At 43.7% G+C, this 26,277-nt stretch overlaps 1 protein-coding gene and 1 pseudogene across 4 annotated transcripts in view; both read left to right on the forward strand.

Moving 5' to 3' along the window:
- ZNF609 (zinc finger protein 609) overlaps positions 1 to 26,277 on the forward strand; it is a 153,797-nt gene that overhangs the window by 41,187 nt on the left and 86,333 nt on the right. For all 4 annotated transcript variants that reach the window (XM_088446092.1, XM_088446080.1, XM_088446073.1 and 1 more), the window contains one exon: positions 24,742 to 25,633. In XM_088446092.1, the coding sequence (XP_088302218.1) occupies positions 24,902 to 25,633 (732 nt within the window). In that variant the 5' untranslated portion in view covers positions 24,742 to 24,901. The remainder of the gene's footprint in view (positions 1 to 24,741; positions 25,634 to 26,277) is intronic.
- Positions 8,852 to 8,937, forward strand: LOC148540418 (U2 spliceosomal RNA; annotated as a pseudogene).

Here is a 26,277-nt window from a genome sequence, read left to right on the forward strand (position 1 = left end):
AAAAAGAGAAGGAATAAAAGGGGAGTGGTGGGGGGGAAAAGGCAACATACAATGTACTACACAATCCTGTGAAGACCAGCATCACTCTAATCCAGGAGGCCGTCTGTGAAATATGGAATACCAAGGGTCCCAAATTTGTGTGAAATTTTAATACAGAATCATTGAGAAGAGCGGTTCTGTATTCCATAGAGGCTAAGAACCACACTTTGACAGCTTGCATTGACGGGGCTCGATTTGCTTCCAGTTCACAGCAATTAAGTCTAGCCACACTAAAAACATGGCCACAAATTCTGTTCTGAGGTTTGGAGAGGGATATAGAGGGTTTGCAAAGAAGCATGTGTAATGGGTCTGGTGGGGGAGATGCCGATCGCTTTATTCACCAAAGATATGACTTAATCCCAATATTTAGATATCATGGGGTAGTTCCACCACATAAGCATAAAAGAACCAGTGTGGCCACACTGCCTCCAACAAAGATCTGATGTCCCTGGAAAAATCTGGTGCAACTTGGTAGGGACCAGATACCACCGTGAGTACACTTTCTAAGAATTTTCTTTTGGTATTAATGGATGCTCTAGCTACCCACTGTCTGATGTCCACCCAATCATCAACCTCTAAGGTAATATCTAAGTCCTAGCTCAAATGGTTCTTTAAACCAGGAGGGTGAGGGGGATAGTAGTAAAAACTTGATATAGAACCCTTGCAACCAGGATTGTATATGCATCAACATTCAAATGGAGTGGGTTTATGTATTTTGTGAGATTTGCAAAGTGAACGGATAAAACTACAGATTTGCATGTATGCAAACTGAAGACTATTGGACATATTTTTCACATAATTCTGTAACATTTTGAGGAGCAAAATCACCTTGAATATGCTTAATTCTGGTTTTCCTGCATGACACCCAGGGACGTATATATGAAGACATGCATCCCAATGAGAAATGTGGATGACACCACAGAGGGGTCAAGAGGGACGGGTAAGGTGCTAATTCTAGACTTTTGTTCATTTTGTCCCTCACCTGTAAAAAGGCCTTCACGCAATAGACTTCCTGGACCAAGGCTGGTCTCATATTCGGGGGAATCCATGGAAGGAAACCAACTTATTGGTTACCCACCAAGTCACTTTCAAGTAGTACCCATTTTTTTGCTACCTTCCGTTGTGTGCCAAGATGCTACGTGGCTCAGCTGCGTTGCAAAAAAATATATTTTGAAAATGGGAAGCCCCAAACCACTGTTAATTGTTGATTTGGCCAAGCAAGCTCTGCGTCGTCTAGATTTTTTATTAGACCAAATAAAAGAGCCGCATAGTGATTGGATCTTACGGAGGTAAAATGCCGGGACCGTAATTGGAATAGTCTGGAAAAGATAGAATAGCCTAGGTAAGATATTCATCTTGATCGAATTAACTTTGCCTGCCCATGAAATGCAAAGCGGGACCCATCTTTCTATGTCCTTTTGAATCGCGTATAGTAAGGGGGTGTAGTTAGCCTGCAATAACTGGTCGTATGTCTTTGTGATAGTTATCCCTAAATATTTAAAAGATTTCTGACGCCAAATATATTCAAAATTAATCTCTAAAAGTTGTGTGAGACAGAAGATTAAATGCAAGTGCTTCGGATTTAGTACTTTTTAGGGAGGTCAACGGTGACATCAAGGTTAAAAGCACATCATCTGCAAACAAAGAGTTTGTATTGTGACCTCTGTACCGAAACCCCCTGAATATCTGAGTTATTTCGGATTTTGGCCGCAAAGGGTTCAATGCTCAAGACATAAAGCAAAGGCGAAAGAGGACAACCCTGTCTTGTGCCGTTACCCAGAGAGGAAAGACCATTAATTGAAACCAAGGCCGTTGGACCGTAATATAAGGCTTTTATAGCTGACAAAAAGCCAACACAAAAGCCATATGTCGTTAAGGCCTGAAACATGAATGGCCAGGATAACCTGTCAAAGGCCTTTTCAGCGTCAAGTGACAATAATACATCTGGTAATTTGAGTTTATTGATGTAAGAAATTAAGTTAATTGTCTGTCTGGTATTATCCAGGGCCTGTCTCGTGGGCACAAAGCCCACTTGGTCGGCGTCAATCAACTAGTAAATATGAGTTCACTCTATTTGCTAAGAACTTTGCAAACAGTTTAAAGTCAACGTTAATTAGGGAAATGGCCTGTAATTGGTTCGACAAGTGGGGTCCTTTTGAGGCTTGGGTAACACAATAATAACTGATTTGAGGGAATCAGTGTGAAAATGCTCCCTTTTCATAATCCTGAATAAATACAGAAAAGTATGTAGATAACAAAGCTGAAAAAGTTTTGTAGTAGGCCTCGGGCAAACCGTCGGGGCCAGGGGCCTTAGATGGTTTCTGCGATTTCAGGGCTGTATCTAACTCCTCATCGGTAATGGGTGAGTTCAATTTAGTAATAGCAGATTCAGACAGTTTAGGAAGTCTGCATGAGTCCCAATATTCCTGAACAACCGATGAAGGTGGAGACTATGCCTGGTGGGGTGATTTAAGATTATATAGTGCTTTATAATCGTTATAAAAGCAGTGGGTTAATAGCTGACGGGTCGTAGGTAAGCGCACCCTTACTATCACAATTTGCCAATATTTTGATATCCGTTTACAGAAGGGAAATGGGATGATAGGCGTCTGGATAAGCTGGATCCTTACCGGATTTGGGAATGAATATTATCTCAGCTTCTTCCATAGATGGAGGCAATGAGCCAACCTCCAGGAGTGCAACAAATACCTCCAAGAGTTTAGGGACAAAGAAACACAGATGGGTCTTCTACAGTTCAATAGGGAGCTTATCAACTCCAGGAGTTTTGCCAGAAGGGAAGGACTTGATTACAACCTCCAAATTCTTTTCAGTAAGTAAACCCTTCTATCCTCAGTCAACTTTGGGAGAACTATCTGGGCTAAATAAAGAGTGAGATCGGTTACAGAATAACAGGCCTGAGAGGCATAGGTTTTCCGAAAGTTATCATAAAATACTGCAGCTATTGTTGTGGGCAGGGGTGTGAACAACTCTGCTGTCTAAAGCTGGGTACACACTGACAAATACATTGGCCAATCAATTGATCGGCCAATGTATCTGCTGCCCGTCGGGCAGTGTGTACCCGCGATATGGCGTTCACCGACATATCGCATTGGCTGTGCTGCACAGCCAATGGACAGATAAGTCTGCAGACATATCTGTCCATCGGCAAGTGCGTACGGCCGGTCGGCAGACCGCCCGTACACACACAGCGGCAGCCGTGAGGAGGGGGGCCGGACACGCCCCCTGGTCGTTGGGACCTGCGGGCAGACACAGATGATAGTTGTTCAGTGTGTACGAACAACCATCATCTGCAGATATATCTGTATAGTGTGTACCCACCATAACAATCTGTGTACAGTGAAAGAGACAGTGTTGACCCAAGCCATATAGGCCATAAATTGGCTTGCCTTTTCCACCTGGATGTAGTGATCTTGAGAAGAGAATTGAAGTCTCCTCCAGGAGACAGAAACTGATAGAAAAAGAGGTCAGACCAATCCCTTATGCGCTATAGCCATTCCACCTTATTGGTCAAAAGGTGACCAATAATGTATCTCTCCTCAAGAGCATAACATCTTTTTTTCATATCATCCTACCTTTTCTTGTGGGACACCTTAATCTGAGTCCCCTTAGATCTCAAAGAGCCCTGTAGAAAGGCCCTAAAAGCATTCCAAACTAACAGGGCAGTGTTCTATAGGATTATCAGTAAAAAAAAATTCACCCCACACCACCAGGTTTGTAAGCCGCCCCCATCTGTGATAGCCAAAAGGGGTTAGATCTTAAAAAGTAGGCACCCCTAGGTAGCTTTAGATTCAGAGTAGTTACCAGAGAAGAGTGGTCCGAGTCCTCCTTCCTTCCGGAAAAATATCCTACCTCAGAGATCGCCGGGAGAAGGGGTTGAGAGACTAATAACATGTCAATCTTAGAGAATGAGGAGTGAGACGAAACATCTGAGTCTTGCGCCAGGCATCCTTGAGGTCCATCTCCACTATTAACTGGGGAACGCAGTAGAACCCAGAAAACGTGATGTGATTTATATTTATTTATAAACCTTACTTGTTATAAGAAGATAATGAAATAATTCACACAAATACAGATTCTAAAATAAATAACAATGCTTTTACTTTGACAGCAGTCTCATACATGTATTTCGCCAGTGCAGAGTTACAACAAAAAAACATAACACTTAGGTTATTTTAGCAGCAGTAGGAATACTTGTAAAATAAATTTTGTGACATCTAGTTCAGCATACCAGTCAGCCAATTTCATACATACGTATCAGCACCCCCTTCAGACCCTCGATGTGCTCTCTCTCCCTTATCCTCAGACTGCTCCCCCCTCCCTCTCTCTGGGGAGTTTTTATACTTAATCCTGGCTATACCTCCAATTAACCCAATGGGGAATATTAATTTATTTCATATTTGTACGTGCTAGTCCTTAATTGGTTATGTGTCTCTTAACCAAAACATTGACAATATAATAGGTAATCTTCTTTTTCTCTGTTCCCATGTAGCCTCTAGCTGCTGCTTCTTGCAGGCCAAGGCTTTCTTGATTAACTCTTTTTATTTATAAAGTCTGAGACTTGTCTGCTGTTCTGCACAAGCTAAATACTGACATTTTAAACCCATCATTCCTACTGCTAGAACAAAATGGCTTACAATTCTTATTGTAAACAAGATGGCTGCTGCATCAGACACAGGATTTGCCTACTTTAAAGGAGATAGACAAGGTCCTATCTGCTCTAGGTTGAAGCCATTCGACAAATACGGTCTTCTGCAACTCGCACAACTAATTTATATATTCTCAATTATTTCTATACATTCGCAATAAAAGTAATAGTGATATACATAAGCATGCATATATTCGTGAATTGCTGACAGGATGTGTACAGTTCGCATATTCCTGTGTTATGAACCCCAAGAGTGGGTGCATCCTCTCTCCACCTATCTAAAGTGTTGTCCAACACAGCATTAAAGTCGGACACTGGCGAAGTCAGTCAGAAAATTACAACATTATCGAAAGCACGTCAGATTAGAAAGGATGGGATATAAGCTTCCAGTTAAACAGGGAAATCATTAAATGTGCTGCTAAGAAAAATAAAACGATCCAAAGGAACGATCTGTAATCGAAGACAAACAAAACATAAAGACTTATGGATAAGAACCAACACCCCCCCCCCTAGGGTTTTTTGAGGGAGAGTATTTTACTACCCACCAAGTAGGTCTCCAGAAGAAGGCAAACAATACCATTGACATGGGCCTTGAGCTGGCACAAACCCAGTGAGCGCTTTATCTCATCATTAAGTTCCTTGATGTTCCTTGAAAAAAATAACATTTAAATTAAAGAGGGGACATTTAAAAACCTCAGGAGCCATCACCAATACCAAGAGAACAAACCAGGAGCAAAGTGCCCGCAGGTGTCCCGCCACCTCATTTAACAAAATAAATAACTGTGCTGCACAAAGTAGAAGATGGAAAAGTATATATGAGAAACATTTACAACAACAAAACAAGTAGCCAACTCATCCCACCCTGCTTACAAAATCCCAAAATAAGTATACCAAAACCCTAAAAATTAAATAACTAGCAAAGCAATGAACAAGTAAGAAAATAAGATGCCTAAATTTGGGGCAACTACACCCATGTCCCTTAAGGGTATGACTTAACCAGCCCAGGAGTAAAGAGCTAGCAGAGACTGCCCTGAAAAACAAAGCTGATAATACTCCTGACATCAAAGTTAATGGAGACACATTGGAATACATAGCCTACCCATATATCAGCAATAACATAGATGTAAAAAACTGGATGAACTAAAACAGCAGCGTATAGGCAGCAATGTAACTAAAACATTCAAGCATTATATTCAGACAGAAAAGATTAATCCCGGAGATCCATTTCGTGTTGGAGCCTGAAGGTCTAGCCTGGAAGTAACACCTCGCAGAGAGGTGAAGAAGTGGGTCCTCCCACCCAAAACAACGTGGAGCCGAGACAAAAATAACATTACGTAGGGTAATCGTAAGTCCTGTTGCCTCATGCTGACAAGCCACCATTTTTGGTTCTAGGAGGTCAAATGTATTGCGAAGGGAGCAGTAGTATCCTTAAGCATAGAAATACGGGTCTCCATTTCACCAATCCGTTTCCTTATCTTCTGCATACCCTGGCAGAGTAGTGCGATATAATTTTGCACCTCCGCCACTTTGCCAACCTTTTTTCTGAGTCTGTAACGGCCTGTAACAAATGCTCAGTGGTGAACCCCCCCCATAAGCGAGGGAGAGATTTGTGGAACATCAGAAAGAGACTGAACATATGCCGAGGGGATTGGGGGAGAGATGTGTGGAGAAGTAGATGTGGAATAATCCACCAAGGCCTGGTATATTTTACTCCTTATGAAATAAAAGTAGGAGGCAGGGGCCGCTCTGTCCAGCAGTAAAATCACACTGCGATACAGGAATCCCAGTGGCGATGAGGTGCAGGAGTGACAACAGCTGAGACCAGGACACATAGTGTACTTGTGTTGGCTGGGACTTGTGGTGCCTGGACACAAGTCCCACCCAACACAAGTACACTGCTATGTTAGTAAATGTCCCAGAGGCAGTGGGATGCAGTCAGGAAGCCGACGGTCGCAATGTCGACCGCCGGCTTCCCGACTGTCAAATCCCGGCAAGTGTCTAATGACAGTCGTTGAAATCCCGACACCAGTCATTAGACCTACGCCGGGAGCCCAAAACCCGGCTTACCGATAAAAGATAAGCCGGGCACAGACAGCCGCAGCGGGGGGAGGGTTAGGTTAGGTTCTCCCAAGGGGAGAACAATGGTGCCTGACGGGAGATCAAAGCCCCAGCAGGATCCTCCGGCACAGGAGACCTGGCGGAGGCAATCAGAGCAACAGGTGAGCCTTCCAGAGCAGACACACAGGCAGGCAGCTCAGTCCGGAGACTGGGAACTGAGAGCTGCAAGAGGACTAGAAAATGTATTTCTCTTTCATCCACTAGGGGACACTGGAGTTGCTTACGCTGGGGTATAGAGGTGTGGTTAGCTGGAGCTGGCACTTTAAATAATTAAGAATTGTGAAGCTCCTCCCCCTCTATTCCCCATCAGCCCTCAGTTTAGAAAATGTGCCCTAGGAGCTGGTCACTACAGGCTGTGCTCCAGCAATACATTTAATTTTTTTATTTTAATAGGTTAATTTTTTTTATTACATCTTTTACACTGTATTAGGTACTCTTCGCCACCTCTCTAAAGGTGGGGTCTGGGTACCTGGCGCCCTGTTCTTAGTAGAGCAGGAAGGAGTGCACAGTGCTTATTCTAAAAGCAACTGACAGCTCCTTATCGCCACAGCACACTTCTACAGTGACAAAGTCACAAGAAGAAAGAAGAAGTGCTGAGCAACGAGAGAAGAGACCTCTGAGGGAGCGCAGTGAGTACACTCAGCTGCGCATCCCCTGTCTCCCTGCCCTGCTTCCTGATTCTGGTTTAGAGCAGTGCTGCTCTCGATCTATTAAGTCTCCCCTCTGCCCGCTAGTTAGAACATCGCGGGCAGTAGAGGGGCTGACAGGTGCTGCAGCCAGCGGTACACAGGCTCCCCTTCCCCCGCTAGTAGAGCGGCAAGCAGCTGTTACACAGCGGGGCAGTCAGAGGGGAAAGTTAGTATATGGCCAGCGTTAAGCAGCCATGTTGCATGCCTCAGGAGGAGGAAGGGGGCGGAGTCTAATGAGCGGGCTCTCTATACGCTGCAGTCGGCTGTTACAACAGCCTCGCTGCCGTTTCTAACACACTACCTGCATTTCTCCTCATTACAGGAGAGTGCAGAAGCCACACAGTGAGCACATCCCTTATACAGGGTCCTTTCCAAAAGGGGCTGTGACTGGTGTGTACAAAGTGCAGGGAATCTGAATTATTGGGAGGCAGTGGTGTGAGCCGCCTCCTCTGATTCCCACTAGTAATCTGTCTCTGTATTCTGTCCCTGTGTAAGCATAGAATCTGATTCTGTGTGAGTGGCTGTGTGTGTATGCCAATGACAGGACTTAGGCTTACCAGAGATGGTTTGTTTGTTCCAAATATAACAACAACCTAACTAAGACAGATGCTGCTGGCACCACGCTATGTGATGCTTGTTTAGTAACGATCCCTGTTACTGTCTCGCTTACTTCTCCATGGGCCACTGACATGGCAGGTGTTATTGCGCCTGTAACGTCAGAATTGACGGCTAATAGGAGGCAAATATCTGGACTGGTACAGATTGTGTACCACTTCTACATTGTCCTCCACTGCCTATCATAAGCCTGCACTAAGCGTTCTCTGCTAACTGTCCTCCACGGATGAGGAAACCCTTGCAGCTTCGCGCCGCAGGTTTTAGAATCTGCCTTTCGGGGTGGAACCTTTTAATTCTAGCGGTCAGGTAGATCCTTAATCTACCGGAGGAAAGTAGTTCCTGCAGTTCAGGAACTCCTCTTTGATAACCAAGCAGTTTTCTGTAGCATGGAAACAACTGGATAAGCGGTTCAAAATCCACGATGTTTCCCCTCCGGCTATCCATTCCCATCATCTATGATAGAACAGCGTGAAACACCTCCTCAAGTAGATGCGTTTGTTTCTTCTTTTTTGGGGGGAAACTATGCTCCCTGTGCCGGGTGCTACATTATTTAAGGACTCTTCTGCTCGCAAGTTGGAAGCAACACTGTGATCCATTTACACTGCAGCGGTAGTCCAACTTAGGCCTACGCTTGTTAGCGCCTGAGTAAACGTGCTGTAACTTGCTGGGCGGGCCAGTTGATACGCCCCCTATCTGGGGGCCATATATTAAATGGATTTTTAGAGCAGGATCTTGGCCTTTTGGCTAAGATCAAGTGTAGTTTCTGTTCTTATCAGTTTAATATCTGAGAGCTTGCACTGTCCACTCCACAAAAAACTTGGACTTCCAGAGCAGAGTTACGACTAGCAGAACTCTCCGTGAGTCAGCAGTTTTCCTGACCAGAGTTTCCTGAGATGTTAGTCAGTGCTTGTATGTCTGCTTCTGTTATTTTTGCCGCAGAATTCTCTGCTTGTGCTCTTGGCAGGCGGACGCAGAATCCAACAAAAGAGCGCATGCCTTGCATTTATGAATCGTGCTGTTGAGGGTCTATGGTCATAGGTGATATTCTTTTTGGCCCAGAACTGGACAGATGGATATCCCAAGAGGGGATAAGTCGTCTTTCTTCCCTTTGACTGCTCCGTCACCCAGGAGGACTGGTCCCTCATTTCATTCCTTTTGTGCATAGCCCTTTAGTTAGAGGGCCAGAGGTACCCCTTGGCACATTAGGAGTGGCAGAGGTGGAGGTCGCAAACAAACAGTTGCACGTCGACAGGATCAGAAACCAGTTGACCAACAGTTGACTTGACTGTCTCCCATCCCACCTGGGATCTCATGTGGTGGGACCTCGCTTACAGACTTTTCAACAAGCTTGGAACCAGACCGCTTCAGATCTGTGGATTCGCAAACTGCTTTCCGCGCGGTTCCAAATAGATATCGAGGTTTCTCCTCCACATCGGTTCTTCTCTACGAGTCTGCTGGTGGCCAGGGTTCTGCAGGAAGCAATTCAGTTTCTGCAAGAATCGGCAGTGCTAGTCTCAAGTTACGTTGCAGGCAGGCCCCTGTTAAACCTAAAGTCTCCTAACCAGTATCTGAAGCTGTATCGTTTCACTATGGAGTCGCTTCAGTCATTGCGAGTGTGAATCTGGCAGAGTTCCTCATTTCTCTGTATATAAACACATCTCCATACCCCAAATTGGGAACTGCATCAGGCTTTACTGCATTTTGCAATTTGGCATACTGACCATTGCCATTTGGTTTATCCTAGCCTCCCCGTGTTTTCACTAGAATGTCTGTCATGACGACCAGTTAATCAAGACTCCATCGGAATCTATTCTCTTGGACCATGTCTCACTGACATAATCAATTTAAAAATCTGAGTGCGTCCCAGAGACTCCAGTTCTGGGGTTCTGGGGATATTACAGAGGATTTTCTTCCGGAAGACAGGGCCCGGGATATCCGGTTGTTCTTTCAGCTAGTCCTCAGACCAAAGAGGGTGTCCTTGCTTCTGGGTCTTCGTCTCTTCGGGAAGATGGTAACTGCTTTCAAGGCACTACAATTCGGACGATTCCACTAGCAGGTGTTCCAGCTGACCCTGCTAACACAGGGGTCAGGGTCTCACCTGCATCTAAATCAACAGATCTATTCAGCCCTGGAAACCATCTCCACTGGGGGATACAATGCAGCAACCTCTTGGTGGGTCGAAGATTCGGAGTGTGGGATTGGATAATTGTGACAACGCCAGCCTCCAAGGAGGGGGCGCTGTTGTCCTCGACTCACTTTCAGGGAAGGTGGTCCCTACAGAAAGGACGGTGGCCCATAAAGGTGTTGGAACATGCTCTGCTAGAAGCAGCGCAGTTTCTAAGGACCTCTCCCGGTACGAGTTCTGTCAGACAAAGCGACGGCCGTCGCTTACATCAACCACCGGGACCGGCACTCGAGGTCGCATGACCATGCGAGAAATATTTCAGATTCTCTAGTGGGCCGAAAGTCAGTCAGTAATCCGGTCGGTAATATTCATCCCTGGAGTGGACAACTGGGAAGCAGATTCCCTAAATCGCCAGGATAACCATCCCGGGGAATGGCAGCTTAACCCACACGTGTTGCATGCACTGGGGTTGTCAGGCAGACCTCATGGCATCTTGATTAAACATCAGCGACCAATATAAGTGTCAAGAACTCTGGATCCGCAGGCACAGGCAGTCGAAGCCCTAACCGTTCCGTGGACCTACGACATGGTTTACCTGTATCCTCCGATTCCACTAATTTCTTATCTACTAAAACGAATAAAACACGAGTTGGACTTAGTCATTCTCGTGGCACGGAACTGGACTCGGAGTAGTTGGTTCTTTGGTCCTTCTTGGCAGTCGATCCGGGCCTCTTCCTCTTCGTCCGGACCTTCTGCAGCAGGGTCCTTTTGGTCCACCGCAACTTAGCGCAACTGAGTGTAACAGGCTGGTTCTTGAATCCAATATCTTTAGACGGAAGGGCACCCCAGACTCTGTTATTCACACCATCAGACTCGGTTATTCCCACCATTCTTCGCGCCAGGAAGCAGGTTTCTGCTGCGCATTATCATCTCATCGGGCGCTCTTCTATCATTTGGTGTTAGTCTGGGCCTTCCGTCAAGGAAGTTTTGTTATCCTGTTTTTACTTCTCTCCAAAAGGGATTAAATTCTGGTCTTTACCCAGGATCATTAAAAGTGCAGGTATCTGCTCTTTCTGTGTTCTTTCAACGCAGGATTGGCCCTCCTACCGGCGACGCTGACATTATTCAAGGGGTTTTGCGGGTGCAGTCTCTTTTTGTACCACCGATGGCTCCCTGAGGCTTCTACTTGGTACTTTTTTCTCTTTAGTTTTCCATGTAAGAACCTCTTTAGAGGTTGATAATAAGTATTTGTCTTGGAAGACTGTCCTCCTCCGGGCCTTGGCTACGGCTCGTAGGGGTTTCGGTAGGTGGGGCTCTGTCCTCCAAGCTCTGTGTTTCATGATGATAGGGTGGAGCTCAGAATGCAAGTTACTTTCCTTCCTACGGTTGTGTCGGCTTTCCACATAGATCAGCCTCTTGTGGTGCCTTCTTTGGTAGGGGACTCCGGTGTTCCTTATACCCTGGATGGGGTTCGAGCTCTCCGCCTCTATGATTGCTTGGATGGCGTCCTTACGCTAGTCTGTCTGTTTTTTTTTTTTTTTTGTCCTCTATGAGGCTGTTCGGAACGGTTGGTCAGCATCCAAACAGGGTAGGCTTGTTGGCTTAGACTGACAATCCGTTTAGCTCATCTCAACTATGATCATCAGTCTCCTATGTCCTTGTCGGTTCATTCCTCACGTACTGTGGGTACATCAGACAGCACGTAGGGGTGCCTCGACTTCACTTTTGGGCCGTGTAACCACTTGGTCATTGGTGCTCACTTCTGTGAAGTTTTTTATAGATTTGATACATTTGCGGCTTCAGCATCATGCTTTGCCGCATTGTTTTGCAGGTTCCTCTGAGCGCTCCCGCCCGTGGGGAAAACTTTGTGACGTCCCCAGCGTAAGCAACTCCAGTGTCCCCTAGTGGATGAAAGAGAAAATTGGATTTTGGTACTTACCGGTAAATCCTTTTCTCTGATTCCACAGGGGACACTGGACGCCCACCTCAGCGCTCTTCGCCTGCCTGTTCAGTTTTTTCCATATGTTGTATGGTTTTGTTGTTGTGTGATCTTCTCTTCCTTTTATTCCTGTTGTTCTCCATCTCCTCTCGGTCTTCATTATCTAAACTGAGGGCTGATGGGGAATAGAGGGGGAGGAGCTTCACACTTAATTATTTAAAGTGCCAGCTCCAGCTAACCACGCCTCTATACCCCAGCGTGAGCAACTCCGGTGTCCCCTGTGGAATCAGAGAAAAGGATTTACCGGTAAGTACCAAAATCTGATTTTTGCTTTCTAGGCATGGCCTTTAAATTTCTTCCATGTCATTCCCCTCAGAGCAGAGTTACAGCAGGCTGGGTACGCATTAGACGATGTGCAAACGAGGCGATGATCGTCCCAATTTCCCTTCATCCCAAGAACATATAATATACTGCGTACATACTATGCAATCCTTCAAATGACCGAACGCTGTATTTTGCATCGTTAGATCGTTAAGATATAATGTTAACATAATTCCTGGTAGTCTGATTGGGCGTACACACTTCATGATTTGCACAAAATCACTAAACATATCTTCTCATCTGCCCGTGCATTTACAGCAGATCAGAAGATGCGAGGAACGACACACGGGGGAGTGCACAATAGTGCTTGTACATTAGACGATGTGGACGATTTGTCGTTCCAATTCGGCTCAAAATTACAATTCTTCCAATTTATCATCTTTTATGTACTCAGCTTAAGAGATGGCCAATTTGGCAGCGTTACAATTGTTATGGGTGCCACAATTATTTGGCACCCAATGTAGCAATTCAAATGTTTATGGGCGGCCTTTATTTGTCACGCCCAATTAGATAGCATTTAAACACGTATAGCCGCTAAATCCGTCTAAAGTCCTGGTTATGGCGCCCAAACCATGGACTTTTTACACATATCTGCCCGCCTTGCTCCGTCAGACGCCCCACACTGACAGAGTACCAGGGATCATGTGTAAGACAGGCATTATTATTGTACAGTTACTGGTGATTTCCTATGTGATATACTGTACTGCAAGATTTTACATTCTAAATATCAGTGCTCACATGTGACAGATAGGACATTAGTATGTGTTTATCTCAGGCCTGTGTACAATGCTAAATATTAGTAATTTTGCATTAGAGTACTCCTAACTGACTCTGCTGACTTTTTCACAGTAATGGGTATCTCAAACTGGACTGTATCCACTTCAGAAGTGAACCCCTCCACTCTGCCTGTGTATAATTCTAGCATTAATAATATGGATGTCATAGCATGGCTCTGTGTAGCCACCATGTTTAGTGTGTTGTACAGACTGAGGGGGAGGAGCCATGTGCTCCCCAACTGCCGATCCTCAGAACACTACTCAGCTGGTTGAATTTTGCAGTGTGACCGTTCAGTTTGTGAGCTGGTGACTGTGTGCCAGGTACGTGTTGCGCATTGGTCCAAGGCTCACCAGGGGGCTCGACTGGTACTCTGGAGCCAGGCCCTTTTACATTATAGGTTATTGTTAATTTTAGTTCTTGCTAAATGGGGTGATACTCACACTCTGTGTGTATCTATATATAATAAATAGGCACATCTATATATAATGTGTACCTATATGTAATATATATTTTTGTGTGTATATATGTGTGTGTATATATACACACACACACACACACACACACACACACACACACACGCGCACACACACGGTGCCTAACCCTACCCTTAGTGCCTAACCCTAAACTCCCCCTAGCACCCCGATACTTACCTTCGGGATGCCGGCGGTCGGGTTTTCAGCGCCGGTATTCAGACCGTTGACATCCCACACGCCGGGATGCCAACTACTACATATTACACATGCTATCATGCAGCTTTTCTATGCTTAGTCATGTGACACAGCACTTATTACACGTTAAGCATCGTTTCCATATTGAGCCACATGACACCTCCCATATTACACACACCATGCAGCACTGTCATGTGACTCTTCCCTCATTACACATGCTATCATACAGCACTTCCATACTGAGTCCTGTGACACCTTCCTTATTATACACCATCATGCAGCACTTCTATTCTAAACCATGTTACACATCCTTTATTATGCGCGCCATCATGCAACGCTTCTATACTGAGCCATGGGACCGCTTCCAAATTACACATGCTATCATGCTTTACTTTTATACTGAGGCATATGGGACATCCCCCTTTGTACATACTTTATCATACGGTTCTTCCATTGCTGGTGACATTGTGAGTAGCATGCTCATTTTATATATGTATAAAGCAGTCATAGTGCTAAGATCTGCGCATGGGTGCAGCAACTGCAATACAGTCCTTGAAAATACATTGGGGCTCAGGATCAATGTGGCACTTAGCAGCAAAATGTTTTTAAATGTTCATCATTGTTGCTCTAAACTGGAGTCCAATCGTGGTCCTACAATGGACCGTACACCACCTCCGTCCTGTACAATAAGATAGTGTTGAATAAGTTGTTTTGAGAGTGGTTTATGCTAATGCAAAAAAGGAACGTCCCATTCAACTCTTTCAATAAGGAAAGTCACCAAACATGAATACATATCCAGCAACAATAGAAACAAGTAATACATTTTACATTAACCTCAAACCCAGTGCTCTATAGTGTTCAACCAGATGATTACTGTGGGAAAGAAATTATTCTTTAGTTGCGTAGTGTGACTCAAAATAGTCTATTTGAAGGCAGTGGGCTAAATAAACCACAATTTGGATTTTCTTGTCAGCAATTATTCCATGGGACTTCCTTAAAATACATTTCTCATAAATTTCCCAGAGACAGGGCAACTTAAGCCCAATCACACGTCCATCTGTTTCGATCACCCTCTCAAGATCTATGCTTGGTAGCTGTACAGTTTCCATACAACAATAGCATAAGTAAAGGCAGCCTCCAATGGGATGAGTACGGGATGCCAGCGTCGGGATCCCTGCGGTCCAAATCTCGACGCCAGCATCCCGACAGGGTTAGGATACCTACACTTGTCTGTCAGTATCCTAATCCTCTCCCTACCCTAACCGTAATCCTCCCTCCCTGATGTCTGAACCTATTCTACCCCCCTAGTTATTAAACCTAACCTTCCCCTCCCTGCACACTAAACCTTACTCTTCCCTAGTGCCTAAGCCTCCCCCAACTCCGCTACTTACCTTCGGGATGCCGGCACCAGGATTGACAGGTGTCGGATTTCCGGCGCCGGTATTCTAAGCTTCGGCATTCTGTGTCGGGGTGTTGGGTTCCCGGCGCCGGTACTCTAAGCGTCGGCATCCTGTGTTGGGATACTGAATGTGTCCTGTCTACACTATACATAGCTAATTCTATACATAGCTTACTCATGTCTGCAGCCCATACCCTCCCCGGAAAAAAGCACCTGTAACACCAGTGACTGGATATGAAGAGATAAGAATTTTTTTTTTAGATATTAATCCCTAAAAAAAAATCAAGACTTCACATTCTCCACTTCCAAGCCATTTACAACTACTTGCTGAGTAGACAGTCTCTTAGCTTGTCTAAAAATAATCTTTCATTTTATTAACATTTAAAATAAAATTATTATTTTCACTCCATTCAGCTCCAATTACAAGTGTGCCCATTTATACCCGTATCTAATAATTTGGACATTAGGGCAACTGGAATAACTGTATTGAAAGGGATCCTAAGACAGTAATTTTTAGGGCCGTATTCCATTAGAAGCGAAAAGCTGTTTTCACATGTTTTTTTGCGATAATTTCGCCTTTTCTTTTTTTTACTCCGTATTCAATTCCATTCCGTTTTCGCCTTTGTGAAAAGTCAAGGCATTGAAATCGGCTATACCAGTGGTTCCAAAACTTTTTTGAATCATGGCACCTTAGAGTATTAGCATTGTTTTTACGGCACCCCTAAGTTTAAGTTTGTTGTTGTCAAATTCAGAAAAAAAATTGAGTAAAATATTAAGTCTAGTGTGGACTAGAGAAGTCACCCAAAAAAAGGAAGAAAAAAAAACAGGAACACCCCAAAAAAGCCTTTGAAATTTGGGGCGAAAATGAAAAAAGTGGGGAGACAACTTGAAAAACTAACTAACTAAGGTTCTGGAGGTGCTCTAAGAAGGGACCAAGTGTTTTTGGGATTGCAGGAGGAATTTCACTTTTTCTAAAACTTCACTTTAGAAACATTAAAATAGGCTAGTACCCATTTTCCAGTACCCCAAATTTGATGGAACTACTTTTCTCCAAAAAACACTGCCTTATGCCATCTTCACCACTTTTATCAAGAATAGCGGGAACACGCACAATAAGTTTTCGAGCCCAAAACATGTGATGTTGACAGAAAGTCCGGCAGGCCGAACTTTTTTACGCCTGCAAATCTAATTGAATACCGCCCTATGTCTCTTATACCACTTTCAGACATACGACCCAGGAATTTCCCTGCTCAGTCCCGGGTTTTCACACTACACCTGAGATGCGGGAAATTCCCAGGTCGACCCCATTCAGACATAAGCCGGGTCTGCCCTGGCATTCTAACAGCCAGGGCTGCCAGGCTGCTCTCGTGTCACACTCATACACACACATCAGTGTTCTCCCCAGGTTGTTTTTGGCGTGTGCACCACCCGGCACTTTGGAAGCCTCCAAGTGGGGACAGTATCTGAGAGCTGTATAAAAAGGACCAGATCCTACAGACTTTGCAGCTTTTTCAAAATTCGACGACTGGGCTCTAATAAGAGGAGGAGAATTAATATATAAAATGTTATTTCAAATCATTATAAGGTCAAGGCTTAAAACATTTTATTATTGCGAAGGCCACACCAGGCTACTTCTTGATGCCACTTGGCTGGAAAAATTTTCTGTGGAGAACACTGCACATACATGTCATATACACACTCGCACAGTCACGCACACCTTCTCCAGCCAAAAGACCTCACAACGTATAGTGTCTCTGTAACTAGTGTGCGGTAGCTGCTTCTACACACTCCAGCATGGACCGGACTCCTCTTTCCAAACCATCGGGTACTTGGCCTTTACCCCTTGTTATAAGGGCTGCGAAACCACTGATTCTCTCCCCACATCCAGCGTTGAGAATTTTTTTTTACCTATAGTAGGAGGACATCCTTCCCCCTCCAGGCAGGCCCGAACAGCCTGTCAGAGGCCTCTCGGTGCCTACCCGGGACTTACGTCATGGGAAAAACCCTGGCCAATAGCAGGGGCGCCGACAGGTTGGTGCCTTTCAGACATAAGTGAGACCCAGGTAGTTTGGCCGAGCCCCAGCAGCAAAAACACTGGACTCTTGCTATGTCTGCAAGGGGTGTAAAATTAATAAATACATGATGCACAACAGTTGATCTGTTTTCTCTATGCAGTGGTTGCCAAACTTGGTCCTCAAGGCACCCTAGCAGTTCAGTGTTTAAGGATATCCTTTCTTGAGCACAGGTGACCTAATCAGTACCTTAGTCAATTTGATTTAACAATCTGTTCTCAATAATGGATATCCTTAAAAAAACGGTACTGTTAGGGTGTCTTTGAGTATTGAGTTTAGGAACCTTTGCTCAATAGGCAAACTGAAACAGATCAAAGGGCCTGATTCAGCAAGGATCGCTATTGCGTATGCAGCTGCAAATCCTTATGGAACGCTGCTAATGCCTGCCACATAGCAGTGGGGCAAAGAGACTCCCCCTGTTGCTTTCTCACATCCGCACTATGTCACACTCCGGTATATACATCGGCACTCAACGGCCCTTCGCGCACAATTTCAACCAGGTCTGACCAGCCACAGAAACTGCAAGTCTCGTCGCACACCCATAAAACTGCGTTCAAACGGACAGACACGCTTGCGTTTTTATGACCATTCCCCTGCCACCACCCCCAAACACTTCATAGCCTGTTACTCACTGTGCGATGTCTTCCTCTCTGCATCTGTAATCTCAGTGCGGTCGCAGCGCACACGCATGTACACTAATGAACAATCAGCCGATCTGATTACGCAGTTGCATCTGCGAACGCTGCTGAATCAGGCCCAAAGTCAGCAATACAGGACCTATTGTGTTGTCACCACCAGTTTTTCAAAACCACATCACTATAAGTAAAGTTAGTGCAATAGAACAGTAATCATTTGGGACCTTACTTAACCTTACCGGTTTTTGGAATGGTGACTACTATTGTAGACTTAACACATTTTGGGACAATGCATTGAGCTAGCAACAGATTAATGATTATAGAAAAGATCCTCGCTAGTTTAAATCAAGCATTTCTTAAACTTTTCCCGGGTCCTGTCTGGGCCAAGGGCTTTACCTGGATATGTCTCCGGATGAATCAGCAGTGAGTAGCATTCACAGAACAGTGCAGGCTACTCACTGCTGATTCATTCGGAGACATATTGTCTAATGATGTTGCGATCTCTCTATATGGGTATTTATTTTCCCTATCAAATAGGGAATAAAACATGTTTCTCTGCAAAACAGTTCTCCATCCACCCCAAGTCAGCCTTGTTAATTCTATAGTCTGTAAAATTTGGTATACCATTCCCTTCTATAGCCTCCGATTGAAATGCCTTCTCTCAAGCAAGGAGCAAACCTCCCTGTTTATCCATGGTTCTTCAGTTACTCCCTACGCCGCAATTTATATAACAAAAAAACAATATAGACAAGTATCATTGATATTATCCTGACTACATGAATAAACATGTCGTTTAGATTTGACTAATTTTTTTAATCTCATTCAGCATCTTCTTTCTCCGTGGGCTCCACTTCCTCTTGCAGCTCCAGCCACATCAATTTGATGCATCCTCTGGCCATGTAACTCCCTGAAGCCCGATCATATTGTGCGGCTGTCCTCTCTCTCTCTCTCCCAAAATGAGCCCCGCCATAAAGACATAGTCTCCCAGGTATACGATACCCCACACAAGCCTGTCCATCCAAGCGCACTAAGAAAAGTAAAATGGTACAAAGTCTCCTCGCTCTCCTGGATATGAGAGCGCTCACGGGCCGCTGCGTCCTTGCGCGCCGCCATCTTGGAATATAGAAATAAATAGTGCAGACATGACAGTGTCTTAATGTAAGTATACAGTGAAATTATTAATCAGTAGATCATCCTAAAATAAACAACTTCTTCTGTTTTTTTTTTTTTTTTTTTTTTTTAAATCTTCCTGCTCCCTTCCCCCAAATTTTGGCCCATATTTTCAGTTTTCCGTTGCAGTGTGTTGGGTCATACTGAGGCATCGAGCACTCCTGTCACATGGAATGAATGTATGATCTGCCTTAGGACATGGACAGAAGTGTTTTGTCTGCTTTGTTGGAATATTCTTTTTCTTACTTTTTTCTTCCCATCTTTCTTTATCCAAAATAACAGAAGTGAAAGATGTAAGAGATTTGTGCAGGCTACTAAACCAATGCAAAGCAAATAACAGTGTGTTAAATCATCAGTGAAAATGGTGGAAGCACATTGTGGTTTTGCTGCCCTCCCCCCTGTATTTCATAACAGTAATAAGGGAAGCACTTCTGCCCAGGCCTTACTGTGTAGCATAAGATGCAGTGGTTGCTATAACCCATGGGTTGGGTGCTTGTCAGTATAAGCTGCTCAGTGTGGGCTGTGGAGCACAGGTGAATAAAAGGTGTTCTGTACCTGCTGACATAGAAGGGTTGCTACTAAATGTGCCATGTGCTTATTCTGTGCACAATGATCAAATCTCACATTCTGGAATAGCCAAGAATATGTATAATAATCAGTAAACCTGAATATACTTGTTATTTTTGCATAGTGGTAACTCTGCAACATCATTTTCTACTTGGTGTCCAGAGAAAAAGACTAGATGAGATTATGTGAATTTTGATAAAGTATCTTTTACGTGTAGTAAGTGCTTCGTAGGCCCATGCTACTGTACAGTAATCAAGTCCATTGGAGCAGGATCTACAAACCAATGGTTGACATCTTCAAGTTCTATCACTGCCAACACTAAATATTAATGTGGTGTGGCACATAGGAACGGAGGCATCAGTGCTCCCTTATGGTTTGCTACAGCATTTGTGTTGAGGTTTTTTAAACTGCTTGGATGGCTGGTTTAGGTGGTCACTTTACAAAATTTACCTGACAGTATCTTAATAGGGTGCTGCAATGCTCACGTTAGGACCAGTCCTGTCTATGCTTTCTCATGCTTCCCCTTTTCCTTGTTCTCTATGGAATTTTTTTGGGCTTCTATTAGTAGTAAAACAAAATTGGGGATGAAAACTTTTGGAGCCATGCTGTTTATCTCCGTTCAGCCACTGAATGAATTTGATGATGTCAAGTTATGGAATGTTGGTGCTGGGTTTTGAAATCTTAAGAGTGCTCGAATACACAGAAAATGTTTTAAACCAAACTACAGATTTCCTATTTTTCACATGTTTTGGAATTGTGATTGGTAAACTGTGTGGGTTGAACCATACTTGTTTAATTTCAATATTCTGCCTACTAAGTGGTTTCCATATGCTTTAGCTACTGCACTATATATCAGCATATATCTGCAGAAATTCTTGTACTTGTACATTTGTATCATTTTTCCCTGCAATGCGAAGATATTGTTTTTGCCTTAATACAGTTTTTTCTTTTTCCATTAGTTGCATGTAAAGATTTTCTATAAACTCTCATTTTTGATCACCTCCTTTTGCCAGTATGGTATGGTATGATATTACAAGACTGTTAGCATGTACATTATTAGTATAGGCTCCATCCAAAGGAAAAATTGACCAGTTTTGATTCTGAATTGATTAACTTTTCTTGCAAAGGGCTTGACATACAGTCAGGTCCATAAATATTGGGACATTGACAGAATTTTCAGATTTTGGCCTCTATTCACCACCACAATGGTTTTGAAATGAAACAAACAAGATGTGCTTTAACTGCAGACTTTCAGATTTCATTTGAGGGTAATTACATCCAAATCAGGTGAACAGTGTAGGAATTACCACAGTTTCAATATGTGCCTCCCACTTTTAAGGGGCCAAAAGTAATGGGACGATCAACTCAAAAGCTATTTCATGGACAGGTGTGGGCTATTCCCTCATTATTTCATTATCAATTAAGCAGGTAAAAGGTCTGGAGTTGATTCTAGGTGTGACATTTGCATTTGGAATCAGTTGCTGTCAACTCTCAATATGAGATCCAAAGAGCTGTCACTATCAGTGAAGCAAGCCATCATTAGGCTGAAAAATCAAAACAAACCCATCATAGAGATAGCAAAAACATTAGGTGTGGCAAATCAACTGTTTGGAACATTCTTAAAAAGAAAACGCATCGGAGAGCTCAGCAACACCAAAAGACCCAGAAGACCACGGTAAACAACTGTGGTGGATGACAGAAGAATTATTTCCCTGGTGAAGAAAAACCCCTTCACAACAGTTGGCCAAATCAAGAACACTCTCCAGGAGGTAGATGTATATGTGTCAAAGTCAACAATCAAGAGAAGACTTCACAAGAGTGAATATAGAGGGTTCACCACAAGATGCAAACCATTAGTGAGCCACAAAAACAGGAAGACCAGATTAGAGTTTGCCAAACAACATCTACAAAAGCCATTACAGTTCTGGAACAACATCCTATGGACAGATGAGACAAAGATCAACTTGTACCAGAGTGATGGGAAGAGAAGAGAAGGAAAGGAACTGCTCATGATCCAAAACATACCACCTCATCAGTGAAGCATGGTGGTGGTAGTGTCATGGTGTGAGCATGTATGGCTGCCAATGGAACTGGTTCCCTTGTATTTATTGATGATGTGACTGCTGACAAAAGCAGCAGAATGAATTCTGAAGTGTTTCGGGCAATATTATATGCTCATATTCAGTCAAATGTTTCAGAACTCATTGGACTGTGCTTCACAGTGCAGATGGACAATGACCCGAAGCATACTGCAAAAGCAACCAAAGAGTTTTTAAGGCTAAAAAGTGGAATGTTATGCAATGGCAAAGTCAATCCCCTGACCTGAATCCGATTGAGCATGCATTTCACTTGATGAAGACAAAAGTGAAGGGAAAATGCCCCAAGAACAAGCAGGAACTGAAGACATTTGCAGTAGAGGCCTGGCAGAGCATCACCAGGGATGAAACCCAGCGTCTGGTGATGTCTATGCGTTCCAGACTTCAGGCTGTAATTGCCTGCAAAGGATTTGCAACAAAGTATTAAAAAGTGAAAGTTAGATTTAGGATTGTTTAGTTTGTCCCATTACTTTTGGCCCCTTAAAAAGTGGGAGGCAAATATAGAAACCTTTTGTAATTCCTACACCGTTCACCTGATTTGGATGTAATTACCCTCAAATTAAATCTGAAAGTCTGCAGTTAAATCACATCTTGTTTGTTTCATTTCAAAGTCATTGTGGTGGTGAATAGAGGCCAAAATATGAAAATTCTGTCAATGTCCCAATATTTATGGACCTGACTGTATATACAGAAAAATGTTAGAAATGACAACCATATATTTATTTAGGTGAATTCAACCACTCTTTTTAGACTAAAGGTGCGTACACACCTAAAGATTATCTGTCCAATCATCCAACTAGTTGATTGGTTGGAATGAAAATCTGGTAATATATGGGAGTAACTGATGATCAGCAATTTGCTCCTAAATGCCAGAAAACGGATGAAACTGGTTGTCAGACAAGTTGTTTAATGTTTGATCTAAACAATTTGTTCAAACAGTTTTTGTCCATTTTCCGGCGTTTGGGAGCAAATTGCTGATTGTCATTTGCTTTCATACCTTACCAGATTTTCATTCCAACCAATCAACTAGTTGGATAGTTGGAAAGAAAATCTTTACGTGTGTACCCAGCTTTAGGAGCTAATGCAGAGTGCTACACCAGTGTGCATAGTATTTCTTGCATGAAAACGCTCTGTCCATGTCCACAATGCGAATGCACGCATACCTGCCTGTGCAGGCATGTGTGATCCTGGCCCTTACAACCACCCTTACCTTAAGAAGCGTGACAGGGTTGTGAAGTGGCGTTCTAAAGTAGACCTAGTACCGTAAGGGCGTCTTTGCACTATTGCAAACAGTTTCATACCGAGACTCTCACACGTGAGAAAGCCGTGTTTGTGGGGAGCGTGTCAATTGTTGCTGATGATGTAAACTGTTTGTGATTGGCTGTCTGCAAATCTGATGCTGATTGATGGTTTCTTAGTTGCTTGGGTATATATTATGCTTTTTTGTGTGCATGTTATTTTTCCTTTCATACAGAGGAGAGTTGCTCCTACTGAAATAGGTTTTATTGATATGTAACTGTGAATTTGTATTTTGTAAGTAAAAAAAGATATGGTTGAAAACAAGTGTGTATGTGATGTATACCTGGTGTAAACTGGGCATGTATGCTGCTGGTCCCAACATTCACAGATCTTAAGATGCATATGCCTCAGCATTAGCTCTTTTTTTACATGCAGCATTTTTAAGGGTTCGTTTGCAATTAGATCTGCATCAGGACATTATTGGGCAAATGAGGCTTGAGTGTTATGCTGGGTACACACTTGTCAATATATCGTTCGTTCGATTGACAAACGATATATTGTGAGTGCATCGGCGGTTGTTAACACCCGATATGTCTGTGAACAACGTCATTCACAGATGTGTAAAGTCGGCCCAACAGCACAGCCGATGCTTAGCGTTCATTCTAGGCTGTTTTAGCCCTCTAAAACAAACTGCCGAGTGTAGTCTTCACCCGCGGGACAAATAGCAGTGCAGCGATCACCGCTGATGAATAGATGCCGGGCGCAGTTAGGGGAGAACTATGGGGCAGCCCGGCATGTCCATAAGTGCAGGTCACGCCCCCAAGAGTGATGTAAAGGGGACGCATCTTAGAGACGTCCCCTTTTCTCGTGGCCTTTTCGGGCGTGTGCAGAAGTGCCCCTTTCTAGGTCCAGCGCCGGACCTAGAGTGAACTCCGATTTTATGTGAAGATATATTGGTGCATCTGCATGTGTGTACAGGTGACCCGCCGACCGTCCGTACTGTTACTGCAGGGACCGCCGACACTAAAATCTCAAATGGATGGGCAAATTTAAATGCCCAACCAGTAGTGATGTCAGCCCATACATATCAAGTGGCCAATTGATAAGTGTGTATCGCTAACCAATCGGTCGCTCTGACAGTCAAGCATAAGTGCACAGCTCTTGTACTACAACTTTGCGACCAACAGGTGGTGAAAAATTCCAAAATTTTTTGACATTTCTACATCTGATTGAAATCTTTACACTTCTAATGAATTGATATGCATATATAAAGCATGGAAGACTTTATTTGAGAAATTAAGGGATGTCACCTATCACTTGCAAAAGCTAGCAGATGTAGATTATTCATAGTAGAAAACATTTATCATTTGCACTTGTGCTTTGCTGAAAGACTAGCACTACTTTGCCTGGGAAACAATTCAGTTAATGAATGACTTGATGTGTAAATTTGTCTGTAACAAACAACATTTTGATTTTTTTTTTTCCCCCTGTCTGTCCAAAAGTATGAATTAACTTACACCCCACTTTTACTTTTCTTTGTCTACAGTTAGAATGCTGTCTCTTCAACCTCTATAGCCTCCGCATCCTGTCAGTCTGCCTCTATACTTGGCTAAATTGTTGCACCTTATCCAGGCTGGAGAAGAGAGGCTGGCGACGTATCACATCCTGGAACAATTTAAGGCCTCCGAAGGGTGCGCACACTTAAGATGTCCTTGAGCAGTGGCGCACCAGGAGGGAAAGGCCTGGATACAAATCCCGTGGAGACCTATGACAGTGGTGATGAATGGGACATTGGAGTGGGCAATCTGATCATTGACTTGGATGCCGATCTAGAGAAAGACCAGCAGAAGCTTGAGATGTCTGGATCTAAAGAGGTGGGCTTGCCAGCCCCTAATGCAGTGGCCACTCTCCCTGATAACATTAAGTTTGTGACACCTGTGCCCAGTGGCCAAAGCAAGGAGTCAAAGTCTAAATCAAAGAGAAGTAAAAGTAGCAAAGATGGAGGTAGGAGTAGTCAGACCTCATCTGGACTCTTTCCAACAGGAGAAGCGAGTAAAAAAGAAGTGTCTGGACGTTCAGCAGATGGTGGGGGGAACTCAGGAGTTTCCTCCGCCGCAGCAGTTCCTTCAAAGGGAGGAGAGAAATCTGGCAAGGCTGCCCGCAGCTCCTCTAGCTCTAAAAAAGAAAGCGGGAAGGCTAAAAAGGACAAGAGTGAAGTATCTGGGGCAAGTGGAGAGAAAGAACCCATTAGTGTTCTGCAGCCAGCTCCAGGAGTTGGGGGACGGGGAACATCTGTGCAAGAGACTGTGGGGACTGCAGTAGAACAGCTTGCTGGGGCAATGGCAACAGACAGTGGGAATGCAATGAATGTTATAAAAGCAGAGAGTGAGGATCCTGAGCTGGATAATCGAGGACTGAAAAAGGTCAAAGCTGAAATGGTAAGCGTGTGACAGTTTATACATTAAACAGTGAGTTTCATTCTATCCAGCTGTTGAACCTCACTCGGTCAAACTGTTGATTTATTGACCTTATTAATATACATAAAATACATGAACGGTATATATGTATTTACGTGTCCATCATACGCTTTGTTTTTAATTATAAGCATAACCGATATTTACTGCAGATATTTTGTCTGTACGATTTTGCTCACTGTCTACATATCGGTGTATTACTTTTGTATTAGTTGGTCTTGTACAGTGAAGGTGGTGGATGGGTCACTAGTGCAAGCTTTGAGACTGGGCATACTAATGGTCTCTACATGCAACAAAGTAAAGTAAAGCAGGAATGGGGGGGTATTCATGAAAGCTCGGAGAGAGATAAAATTGTGAGAGATAAAGTACCAAACTGATCCGCTTATTACTGTCATGTCACAGGCTGTGTTTTGAAAAATGACAGGAGCCGATTGACTGGTACTTTCTTTCACAATTGTATTTATTTACAAGCTTTCATGAATACCCCCATGATCACTTGCAGAAGTCCTCTGTAATGGATGGAGTCCCGCATAGCTTATGAACACTGCATTTCTAAGCACACAAACCCATCACATGCAAAAATATTCTTCCTGCGTGCCTAGTAATAT

This window comes from Taudactylus pleione, unplaced genomic scaffold, assembly GCF_031769625.1.
Source record: "Taudactylus pleione unplaced genomic scaffold, aTauple2 ptg000019l, whole genome shotgun sequence".
NCBI lineage: Eukaryota > Metazoa > Chordata > Amphibia > Anura > Myobatrachidae > Taudactylus > Taudactylus pleione.